The following is a 12,108-nucleotide window of genomic DNA, read 5'->3' on the forward strand; positions in this document are numbered from 1 at the left end:
CCGAGGCAGACATAATTAGGAATGGACGCTTATGGCAGAAAGAAGCCTGCTGGTTCGATGCAGGCCACAGCCAAGTGGAGGCAAGTGGAGTTTTCCGGGGACTGGGGCCCTGCCAGCTGGAGCATCAGGGAGATTAGAGACTCCCAGCTGAAGCTGACGTGGGGACGGGCAGCTGGTCCTGTGCCTGTGGAGGGTGATGGGACCAGAGCTGGACCCACTGTCCCCCAGATGCCCACGCCAGGCACAGTTGTATCCCCCATTTGTGAGTCCCTCTCTCGCTGAACGTGCTGGCCATTTGGGAATTTGGTCTGATTGGCTGCCAAAGGAGCCAAGGTGGTTGGCCGGCTGGAATCAGGGAGAAGAAGGGAAAGGAAAGCAAGCGGCAGCTGGTCAGCTCGCAGGCCCCGCGCGGCTTCTGGCTGCATTCAGGCCGCCCTGCGCATAGCCCGGCAGGGCAGGCTGCCAAGGACGGGAGTGGGGAAAGGGACCGCATACCCCTGGCGGGGCGGTGGCGGCCAGCAGCTCCTAAAATAGTGTCTGAGAATTATATAATCTCAGATTCGACAGTTATCTTGTTTTACCACTCACTGAGCGTCCCTAGGGGTCCACCTGGGGAGAGCAGTTTCCTCTCCAAAGCGTTGTCGTGTGAAGGAAAGGCGACGGTGCGTCCACAGCTCGTAGCATGGTGCCTGGTATTCAGTAGGCGCTCAGTCAACCACAACCCACCTGCTCCTGCTCGGCTGGCTGGCTCCCAATCTCAGCTTCTGCTACTCCACAGAGACCTGCCGAGGCTGTGGGCTGCCTGGCCTCCTTGATCTGGGGTGGGTCACAATCAGAAAACAGGCCGCTTCCTTCTCACCAGGGCGGCCGCTGGTGAGGAGGAACTTGTGTTCCTCAGTTGTCCTGTGTTTTAGGCTTAGCTCCTCCTGGTCTGCGGAAAAAGTTCTTTTGGCCTCAACTTCTGTGTCTGCTGGCTCTGGAGTAGGTTGGCAACAGCCTTCTCAGCACCTTGGGGAGTCTCTCCATCTTCGGTTGGGGAGTCGGGGGACAGTTTGAGCGACTGAAGGCAGGCTGGGTTGAGAGTGGGTCCCTGCAGGGCTGCAGGCTTGGCTGACTGACTCTGGATTTGGGGCCTGGCTTCAGGGCCGCACCAAGATATATGGGCATCTCGGGCAGGCAACAGCTGGACGTGACTCGAGATTAAAGCTCTTTTAAATGTGTGCTTAATGAGAAACTGTGCGCTGGGCTGGAGGAGGGAGAAGAAAAGGGTCTAACCACCGGGATGGCCTCACATGGCCCCCTCACCTGAGAGAGGGCCCTGCCCAGCTGGCACACCCCACTTGGCCCACCCTCCTTGGGCAGCAATTAGTAACGACCTTCTGTTAGGCAGCCCCCTTATGGATCTCACTGCCCACTTTCCCTACCGACATCATACACACTTGAAGAGTCTTAGCAGTTCATTCCTTCTAGTTGCTTGCAGAATGCTCCCTGAGAGAAGTTCTAGTAAATAGGATCTTCTCCAGCCCCGCGTGGTTCCAGGAGTGTTTCAGCAAAAAAAATCACCTTAACTACCAGACCAGGTGGCTTGTCTAGCCGGCACAGGCTGTGCACCTGTGCCCTGCTCTGTCAGGTCCCGGCTGCCTTGCCGGTGACCGTGAACCTCCTTGCCCAGGGCTGGGCTGCAGTCTTTTCACTAGGCTTGCCGCCACCAGGGGAGAAAGAAGAGGGAAGGCCAAGCTGAGCCTGGACTGGCTTCTTGCACTGTGCAGAGCTCTTTTGCTTGAAATCTGTGTCGAGTCCTGACTAGAGAAGCGTGCTATTATTATTATTTTTAATGCTATTTCTTTGTTCTTTCCGGAACTGTTCCTCCTTGTGTGCAGAACGGAAATTGCTGCCTAAGCCACTCCCTGTCCCCCCAACTCCAGTGCTTTTCTGAGAAAAGACACTTTGCAAGGCAGCTCCCCAAACTCCCGTGTTGCCCCTTCTGAACCCTGCTCCTTTCAATAGTGTTTGCTGATCCTTGGAATGAGCTGACACTCAAACATCTCAAGGAATGCAAAAGTTCTTCCCCCATTTGCAAAACATAATAAATGTGATATGCCCTGAAAAGGAAATGCTCCTGGGGAGGGACAGAGGGTACTGGAGGAAGGTGGTTTTAGAGAACAGTTGTGAGGTGGGTGTTCCACTCCCTGCTGCGTCGACCTTGGGCAACAGCTTCCCGCTGGGGCCTTGGTGGTCCCATCTGCACGCTGGTCAGGTGGCTCTTCCCAGCTCCTCAAGCTTTGTGACTCCCATGAAAGCTGAGGACCCGGGGTCGTCCAGTCTCCTTTAGAGAACTCTGCCCTGGAGATTTCTGCGTCACTCGATCGCCTATGAAATGTGCCTTTAGTGGCCAGGTCTGCTCCCCTCTTGGTGGTGGGGAGGGGCGACCGTAGGCTTTCTGTGCTGTGTCTGAGGGTTGCAGTTACCTGGGGTTGCAGTGTGGGGGTCTGGGGGTCCCAGCTGGGACCAGGTGGGCATAAGGGGACGGGCAGCATTCTGACTGTGTCCCTTCTCCACGGCTCCACTGTCTTTCTCCGGCTGTCTCCTGGCTGCCCACGGCAGGGGGGAGGCTGCTCCAGGTGTGCCTTTGTGCTCCCTCTTTCTGTAGAAATAAGTGGCTGGTTTCCTCTCCTCTTCTAGCTCCCTTCTTCTCAGCACCGTGTTCTTCCCCATCCGCACTCTTCACCCTTTCTCGCCTCGTCATCTGCCCTTGTGGGTAAACTAGCTGTCTTCTCTCACCTGGGGTAACTTCTACTAAACTCCCTACCATGGGGAATGCTGCCAAGCTAATCTGGAATAACTCACAGATGGCTGTTCAGGTTCTAAGCTAATAGGGAGAGACAGATACATATTGGGTTGGTTATTCAGTCAAATATAGGGATAAATGGCCTTCCCTGGTAGCACAGCTGGTAAAGAATCCGCCTGCAATGTAGGAGACCCCAGTTTGATTCCTAGGTCAGGAAGTTACCCCAGAGAAAGGATAGGCTACCCACTTCAGTATTCTTGGGCTTCCCTGGAGGCACAGACGGTGAAGAAATCTGCCTACAGTGTGGGAGACCTGAGTTCGATCCCTGGGTCAGGAAGATCCCCTGGAGAAGGGAATGGCTACCCACTCCAGTATTCTGGCCTGGAGAATCCCTGTGGACAGAGGAGCCTGGCGGGCTACAGTTCATGGGGTTGCAAAGAATCAGACATGACTGAGCGACTAAGCATATAGCACAGCAGCATAGAAATAAATGCCTGCTCTGGGCCAGACTCCAGTTTAGGTCCTTTGGGGTCCTTTGAGGGGAGCTCTTGGCTGCCCATTCATTGTCCACTCAGTGAACCTGCACTGAGCCCTTACCACGTGCAGAGCCCCAGCCTGGGCATTAGGAAGCCTCTGAGGAAAGCAGGCTTTCGACTGAGCCGTCAGGGAGGGAGAGGGTGGGGTGCAGCACGTGCTGGCTCCGTCCGTTCAGGGTGCACCCTGAGCTCAGTGCTGGGAATGCACGAAGAATCTGTCACATTCTTTCCTTGGGAAATTGCAGTCCAGTGGTGATGACAGATATGCCAGCAGATGGTTCTAAAATAACATAGTGAGTGATATGGGAGGTGTGAGTGCTTAACTGCTCTATGACCTCAGGTGAGGCACTGAGCCTCTCTGAGACTCGGGTTTTTCATGAGTACAGTGATTGAATGAACTGGATTCTCGTGAGGGCTAAACTCATGTAACGTGCTCAGCAAAGAGGCGTACAAGAAGAACTCTCTGAATTATTATTAAAGTTATGTCTATATAGGAGATTCATCTAGTGGCCTTGTTTATTGAGGCTGAATGCTGCCACTTTGACCACATGTGACGACCGTTCCATGTCACTTCCTGGTAGCCACCTGCCATATTCCTGGGACCAGGCAGGGAAACTGAGGCCTCCTGGGTCTGGTCTGGCTGTAAGACTTCTCCTAGCTGTGACACCAAGGTGCATGCCACATATCATCTCCACTGCAGCACCCAGAGGTGGGGCCTTGGAGATGCCAGGGTCCGTGTGAGCACTGTAGGAAGGAGCAGGGGCAGGTCTTGGAGTCAGGCAGCCCTGGCCTGAGTCGACAGCGAAGCTAACTCCAGTTCTGTCTGGTTCCACAGAAACTCCACCCTTATGGCTCTCTCCAGCAGGAGATGGGGCCGGCCAACTCAACCAATGCTACCCAGGATAGAAGCTTTACCTCATCAGGACAGACTCTGATTGGCTGAGCAAACCCAAGGGCGGGACTCTGCTTCTGGCAACTTAACCCTTTCTTGGGCATCCCCTACCACAGAGTAACCTCACCTCAACTGGACCCAAATCGGAGGACCAAGATGTTGGGCCTAGGGTCATCTGAAGGGAATGGCCCCACGGGTGTGTGTGGACTGGCATCAGAAGGACCACAGTGGTGCCAGAGGCCCTGTGGGCAGATGCAGACTGGATCCAAAAGCCCCAAATGGAGAAGAACCAGAAGCTTATTCCCTACAGGGAAGAAGGAGGTGAAATAGCACGTGGGCTTCCAGCACCTGCCTTGGGGGCAGGGGGAGAGGTCAGGAGAGGTCAGCGCTGATGGAGAACAACGCCAAGATGCCTGGCTGCCAGAAGATATCTCCACTGCTTCACTCATTTGTCATCTGTACTCAAGCATTCATTCCTTCACTCATCGGATATTTTGAGGGCATGTGCTTTATGCCAGACTCTGTGCTAGGAGCCTGAGATAACTGTGGAGAGTGAGGTGGATGTGGTCTCTGCTCTCATCTTAGTAGAAGAGTGAGCATTACGTAAAGGTTAACACACATACACACTCGCACACGTGGTTACGAACTGAGATAATCTATGAAGGGAAAGAAAGGATTCTTTCAAGAGAGAATGTTGTGTAGATGGCTATAGGGTGGGGGAGGGGCAGGGGACAAGCCTGACTTTGAAGCTACGACCTGCAGGCCAGAAAGGAGTTAGCCAGTCAAGGACTCTGGAAGGAATGTTCCCGGCAGAACGGAACAGCCTGTGAAGAGTGCCTGAGATAGGGTAGGGGTGCAGCGTGCTGGAGGGACGGAGGCCAGGCCGCTGGAGCTTGAGTTAGTGAAGGGGAAAGACCACCGGGTGCGGACCAGGTGGTTCGGGGCTGTGTTGGTTCCTGTTGTACTGAGAGTTTGGGTCTGGGCACAGTGGGAAGCCATTGAAAGCTTTTGAGAAAGGGAGTCACAGGGTCTCGGGGACCATTTCTAGAAGATGGTAGAACCCAAGGTGGGGAGTTCCTTAAGTCCTCCAGATGAGGGCCGAGGTGACCTGTCCTGGAGGGGTGCTGGGGAGGTGATTATGTGGGTGTCCAGACCCTGAGGGTAGCGGAGGCTCGGATAAGCGTCTCCTGTCCTCCACCTTTCTCACCCTCCACCATGTCTGACTTTCAGTGGATGCAAGTCAGGGCGAGGCCGTCCTCACAGAGCTCCCTCCTTGTGAGGCCTGGGTAGGGACCAGGGCCGAGTACTGAGAATGTCCCCAGGAGCTGGGAGTAGTGGGGCTTCCCCAGGCCTCAGCAGGGGTGGCCTGTGCTGTCCGTCCATCCGGTGCTGAATGGGCTGATAGGAAACTGGAATTCGGCCCCTGGGAAGCTGACTGGGTTTGCTTTCTGCGGAGCTCCCGAGACTCAGGGACCAGGGCTAAGTGTGGCTCAGCACCGCTGAGGGGAGACCCGTCTGGCTGTGAGGCTGATTGGTGACCTACCAGGGGACAGCGGTGACAGGCCAGTGTGGGGCAGCTTTCACATCCTTCTGTCCAGACAAAACTCACACACAAAGGGCACGTGTAGGAGCAGGGCCTTGCCTAGAGAGGAGGTCAGAGAGGCTGGGCTTCAGTCTAGGGAAGTCCCCTTGAACACTCGGCGTTGTGTCCTTAAGATCCTCTCTGTGTTCTAGAGAGGAGTCTTGTGCCCTGCTGGATTTGCTCAGCTGCTTTGGCTACCTGAACCTCAAGAAGGGTGGCCCTGTAGAGAATTCTTCCCTTAGCCTCCCACAGATGGCCCTTCCTCCCAGCCTAGGAAAGATCAGACATGTGGTAGCAATAATCTAACAGGGGATCAGCCCGGTGCCCCACACAGCAGGGGAATAGCCGGCCAGAGTGGGACAAGCAGTGTCTATCAGCTGAGACTCCGCCTGCAGGGTTAATTCTGAGAGGCTAAACAGCTGGGTCTGCACAGACAGCAAGCAGCATCATGTTTTCATTTGATTCCCTTACAAAATGACATTAAGGGGAGAGTGAGGCCCAGGAGAATCGCCTGTCTGGAAAGGCAGCCAGCTTTTCTCTTCTGGACCTGGGGACCTACCTCTGTCCACCACACGGGTGCAGAGGTTGGGAGCTCTGGTGGCAGGGCAACAGAGACACTAAACGCCAGAGACACTAAACGCAGCACCTGGCCCTGGGGAGGGCGCTTTCCTTCGCTTGTCCAAACAAGCTGCTGCTGGGGACGAAGCCATCAGCTCTGGGAGGGCCCTGTCTTCCCGCTGACTGTGGTGAGCCACAGCGCCATTGCTGCTCTGCCTTTCAAATCGATGAGACAATTAATTTGGCTCGATGGGCTCGAGAAGATGAAATACGATCGGGTGGCCATTGCTCCTCAACAGCCTGGTCCATCCCCAGACGTCCAGGATGATGAATGCATCGAAATTGCCTTCAAGAGCCATAATCACGGGAAACATGGCCGAGCCCCTCCCTCCACACAAATCACTCTAAGAAGCTCACACAATGGCCTCTTTCCTGATGGCCCAATTGTCTTGCAGTGTGTCTGGGGACCTACGAGCTGGGAGCACGGGAGCACAACCATTTATTGTTGGAAAGGCCATCTGTGCGATTTGAATACAAAGTGACTCTTTAAATTCCCCACCCCACCCCCTGCACATCCTTTGATCCCATTTTCTTGTTTTCTTTATTGTCTCACGCTCTGGGTTTGCTGAAACTCCCAGTCTCTGCTGCCTGGGTCCTTTGGCAGTTTGGGAATTGGGACCTGTTGGAAATAATGAAGACATTTATTTATGTATGACTTTTTTTTTAATTATTCTCTATTTTAAATTCTTTTTCATAAATTCTGCCACCAAAGCCTGTATTTCTCATACACAGCACCTAGAGCATTCTGCAAATTGAAGGCGCAGGCAATTTCACGATGTGGGTAGGCCCCTACAGCAAGAACATGGGCATCAGAGGTGTCAACTGGGATCCCCAGGCATTATCTCCCCTAGGCCTCCCAGCAGCCCTGTTTTATGGATGCAAGAGACTAAGACTCAGAGAGGTTAAGTGATTTATCCAAGGTCACACAGCTTCCCAGCTGTGGCTAGTCCTGAGGCTGAGCTAGTCCTCCAGCCAAGGCATTTCAGCCTAATCCATTGCTCTTTCCAGATGTAACGGTTTGCCTTTTAGGGGGTGGAAGTAAAAGAAATCAATTATCTCCTTCAGGAAGAGCCAGGAGGGAAGATACCGAGCATGTAGAAGTTGTGGCCCCTTAAGCTCTAGATGGAATCCTTGAGGAGTATAAAATGAGATGTCTTATTCTCTACACACTAGAGAATAAACTTGGAGTTCATATGGCCCAGGGTGGTCCAGGCTGACAAGATGAATAGCGTTATACAAGATTTGAAAAATCTGTTGTGAAAGACAAGGAGGAACTCCAGAAGACAGTCAGCAGCACTGGGACGGTCGGGTTACCCCCCTTTTCAGTCTGGCTTTCAAGAGGGCCAGCAACAGAGTCTTGGGGACCTGGTCTTGATAGAACAGAGGCTGAAGGCAGGAAGGGATAGGTTCAGCCCTTTGACCTCTGCTTGGTTAAGGGTGAGGTGAGAGCCTGCTGCAGGTTTTGGGCCCAGATTTTGCTAGTTGACTGATGCCAAATCTCAACACTAAGTACGTGTGTGCGCTCAGTCGCTTCAGTCATGTCTGACTCTTTGCAACCCTGTGGACTGTAGTCCCACCAGGCTCCTCTGTCCATGGGATTCTCCTGGCAAGAATACTAGAGTGGGTTGCTGTAGCCTCCTCCTAGGGGATCTTCCCAACCGAGGGATCAAACCCGCATCTCCTGCATTGCAGGAGGATTCTTTCCTGCCGAGCCACCAGGGAAGCCCCAATACTAAGTAACTGGGTGTCAAATGGACTAGATTTCAGATATTCTCCATGCCCCACCCCCACAGCTCCCGCTCCCCCACCAAAATTGTTTTCCAGTCTCTCCAGCTTTCCTGCCTCCCCTTGTTGCTGCCCATCTGGCTGTAGAAAGATCATCCTCTTCCCCACCTTCCTCTTGGCCTCAGCCATCTTGCTATCTTTTTTTGTTATTCTTAAAGAAGATTGCACAACCTTGCCCTCCGTCTTTACCTTATCTTTCTTCAAGCCTTTCTCTGAATAGGGCCACCATCCTCCAAATTGTTCCCAGATCCTCAGTTTAAGGGTAGAATAATACCAGTAAGTACTTTATAAGTGAGTGCTTAAGACTGTGAGCCTGGAGCAATGCCAAGCTCTTCACCTACATATTCTGTCTTAATCCTCACTACAGCCTCTTGAGGTTCTTTGTCATCTTTACACATTTACTCTCACTATACCCGGTTGGTAGATAAGGATGCTGAGTCTTTGAGGAGAAACTTACCCAAGGTCACACAGCCAGTGAGTGGCTAGGGTTGGAACCTGGGGGGCCCAGCCCCAGAGCACTGACTCTGGATGGCTCCGTTCTACTACTTTCCAGCAACCACAGACCATCAAAGCTGGGGAGGCTGAGTAGTTCAACTCCTTGCTTCAAGACCATCCTGCGAGGCCATGGTCCCACCCTGGTTCTCTCCCTGGTTGCTCTGCCCTCCTGCTTTGAGCCCACAGCCCGGCCATTTTGAATTATTCCCCTTCTCTAAATTCCCCATGCATGTTCCTCTTGAGGCTGTTTCTCCTGCCTGATGTTGCCTGCCCTCCTCTGCTGTTCCGGCCACATACAATCCTCAGGCTTCAAGGCTCCCTGGCTTGCCTCAGAAGTCCCTGCATCCCCGTCTGTGCTCCATAGTGTTTTGTTCATCTTTAGCATGGTGTGTCAGGCAGCTGTGTCTCACCTGCAAGACCATGAGCTTCTTGGGAGCCAGACATCCACACCCACCCTTCTCCCAGGCAGGGTCCAGGCCTCTCCTACGGCCTCTCCCTTGTCACCCTCACTGCACTCCTCTCCCCTCCTTCTAGAGGTCAGCAATTCATGGGCTCTGCATATTTTGAGATATTTTCATAACATCTGACTATCATAAGTATTCTCATAAAATTGAGATATTAATGTTGCCTTAATTTTCCAAAGGCCCGATGGTGTGTGTGGTTCTGTGTGGTGCTTGCGTTTGGTTGACAGACCATCTATTTTTATAACTTATAAATTAGCTCTCTCTGCAGGGTTAAGTTATTTAAGCAAACTTGCATATGGTTTGTAGTGGGGATCATAGTTTATTTCTCTCTGACTCTGTTAAGCCTGATCCTTGGTAGGTACTCACTAGATGTTGTAGAATTGGATTACGGTTCAAGCCTGTCACATTCTAAAATCTAGATGAGGAAACCGAGGCTCAAAAAGGGGAAGTGACCTGGCCAGGTTCGTGGGACAAGGTAGTGGCAGGCAGAGCTAGGATTTGACTCAGGTCTGCTGACTTTCTTGGCTCAGAGCGTTTTCCATTGCACTTCAGTTTTGTAAGACCAGAGCCTGGATCCCCACTTGGTCTTAAGCAATCTAGTCTGGCCAGATTCACTTCAGGGTTGTGAATGCCTCGTATCCATACTGACTCATCAGGGAAGGAGACCTGATGGGAACTGCTCCTATGGTTCTCTCTCCCGGGTTTGTGGAGCTCTCACTGAGCTCCTTGTCCTCAGAGAAAACCAGAGTAGGATTCTGAAGATCTTGGTTCAAATCCTGATTTTGCTTGTAACTCGCTGTGTGACTTTGGGCAAATTACTTCACCTCTCTGCTCATTTGTTTCTTTACCAAGAGAAACGAGGGTATTGAATGTAGGTGATCTCTAGGAATCATCTCCAAAGCCCCAGGGCTTTTTTAACAAGAGGTTAAAAGTAAAAAGAAATGAGACATTTTGGTCTTCATATTGAAACAAGTGTGTGTGAATATTTGCAAGTGTTGTTGTTGTTTAGTTGCTAAGTCATGTCCAACTCTTTTGCAACCCCATAGACTGTAACCTGCCAGGCTCCTCTGTCCATGGGATTCTCCACGTAAGAATAATGGAGTGAGACGCCATTTCCTTCTCCAGGGGAACTTTCTGACCCACTTGGCAGGTGGATTCTTTACCGTTGGGCCGCCTGGAATGCCCATGTGCAAGTGTTGTACATGGTTAATATCCATCATGTACTTGAGTCAAGTAATGTTCAGTGGATCTTATACAGGAAGAGGTCCTCATCTCAGAACTCAAATTATAAGCACAACCCTGCTTCCTCCCAACCAAAGGTGCCTCCTTCCCGGCTTACTCCTGGGAAGACAGCACAATAGCTTTCAAGCCCAGAATCTTCTCCCATTCCTTCTTTTTTCCTGCTCACTGGACTCTTGTTTTAATTTCATGTATATAAGGATACACATATGTTCTTTAATCTCTCTAACTGCTGGTCGATGGCATACAGCTAACTTTCAGTGAAAGTTGTAAGAATCGGTGTGCAATGCCTGCAGTTTCTAGTGTGGTCAGACGTCTCCTTTAGACTTCCGCAGAAGTTGCCACTAACGCACTGTCTTTAATGTGTACCTTCTTTTGCTCAAACACTACTTAGGGTAAATTTTCTCAGTGTCTTTTAAATGTTAGTGGTTTTCCATTTTGATTAAAATATATTACAGTATAGGTTTCTGCTATTTCTTCTTGTGGGAGAACATTAAGGGTTCAGTAGGCTAGCATAGGAAACTGACCACCATTTATAACACAATTTTCGATGGGAAAATGCTTTCTGAGACCCACTATCAACTCTCAGATGAACTTTAGAAATACAGCTCCACACAAACCCAATAATAGAGAATGCAATATTTACTTCATGAATGACTAGAATTTTGATAGAACTACAGAATCTTTGAGTGTGGAACCGAAAAGGCTACCCTCTCCCCCAGCGGGATTCATCGATTAACAAGCTGATTTGTAGGAACCAAGACAAGAGAGGGGTAAGAACTCCTGGCCAGCGTCATGCAGTTGGTGCTAGAGCTGGAACTAGGACCCTCCTCCCAGCACTCCTCTTTGGGGACTTTCAGGAGCCTGACAGGTTGGGGACAGGGAGGGGCACAGATTGTCTTAGAGATGCTCTTCATCTCACTCAGCTGTGTCGTCTTAGGAAAAGTAAGTCATCGCTTTGGGCTGTAATGGAAATAGTGAGAAGTGTCCCGGCTAACGGCTTGGGGAGAGGTTGTCTAGTCAATTGGCTTGTCTGTAAATTCCCCCCACGTTCTGGCTGGAGTGGAATGAATGGGGCAGCTGTGTTTTACCTGGAGCTCTGGACAGGACAGGGCTGGCGGAGATGTTCCCTGTTCTAAAAATAGCAGTGGGAACGGAGTTGAGGGGAAGGGGAGGGGGCTCCTTCGGGACCTGGGTGGGACGCCTCACCCCCTTCCTCTTCCTGCTGGGCCCCCTGCAAGGAAGCGCACCACGGATTCAAAGCATTTAGACCTGGAAGGGTCCTGGAGCCATCAGCGCTCACAGCCCCTCCTCAAACAGAAGAAGAGGCCTGGAAGTAGGGAAAGGACTGGCCAGCCGTCAGGGGTCCAGGGAGATGGTCACAGATGGCAAGCTGTTTTCCTGCTGTGTTTACCAGGGTGGCAGCAGGCCAGGCAAGGTTTTCTCTCCCCGCCTTTGGGAGCGCGAAGGGCCTGGGAACTCCTGGGGCCGGATGTGGTCAGGCTTCCTGATTGTCGCCCAGCAGGCGAGGAGTCCCCGGTTGGTCTGCCCTGAGCCCTGACCTCAGCCAACTGGCCCGCCAGCGCCACGCCCTCCCTGCGCTGTGGTCCTCGCCCTTGCTGACCTGTCCTTGTGTTGCCCCCTAGGCTGTCTGCAGGGAGGGAGGGCCCACACAGAACCAGTCGGAGGACAGAGGGCCTGGTTGCTTG

General features: G+C 52.2%; 1 protein-coding gene across 9 annotated transcripts in view; it reads left to right on the forward strand.

Moving 5' to 3' along the window:
• Nucleotides 1-12,108, forward strand: part of RGS3 (regulator of G protein signaling 3) — a 155,168-nt gene that overhangs the window by 93,089 nt on the left and 49,971 nt on the right. For 2 of the 9 annotated variants that reach the window (XM_005210526.5, XM_024995751.2), the window contains one exon: nt 4,160-10,859. In XM_005210526.5, the coding sequence (XP_005210583.2) occupies nt 4,160-4,267 (108 nt within the window). In that variant the 3' untranslated portion in view covers nt 4,268-10,859. 9 annotated transcript variants of the gene reach the window in all.

The sequence above is a fragment of the Bos taurus genome, chromosome 8, assembly GCF_002263795.3.
Source record: "Bos taurus isolate L1 Dominette 01449 registration number 42190680 breed Hereford chromosome 8, ARS-UCD2.0, whole genome shotgun sequence".
NCBI lineage: Eukaryota > Metazoa > Chordata > Mammalia > Artiodactyla > Bovidae > Bos > Bos taurus.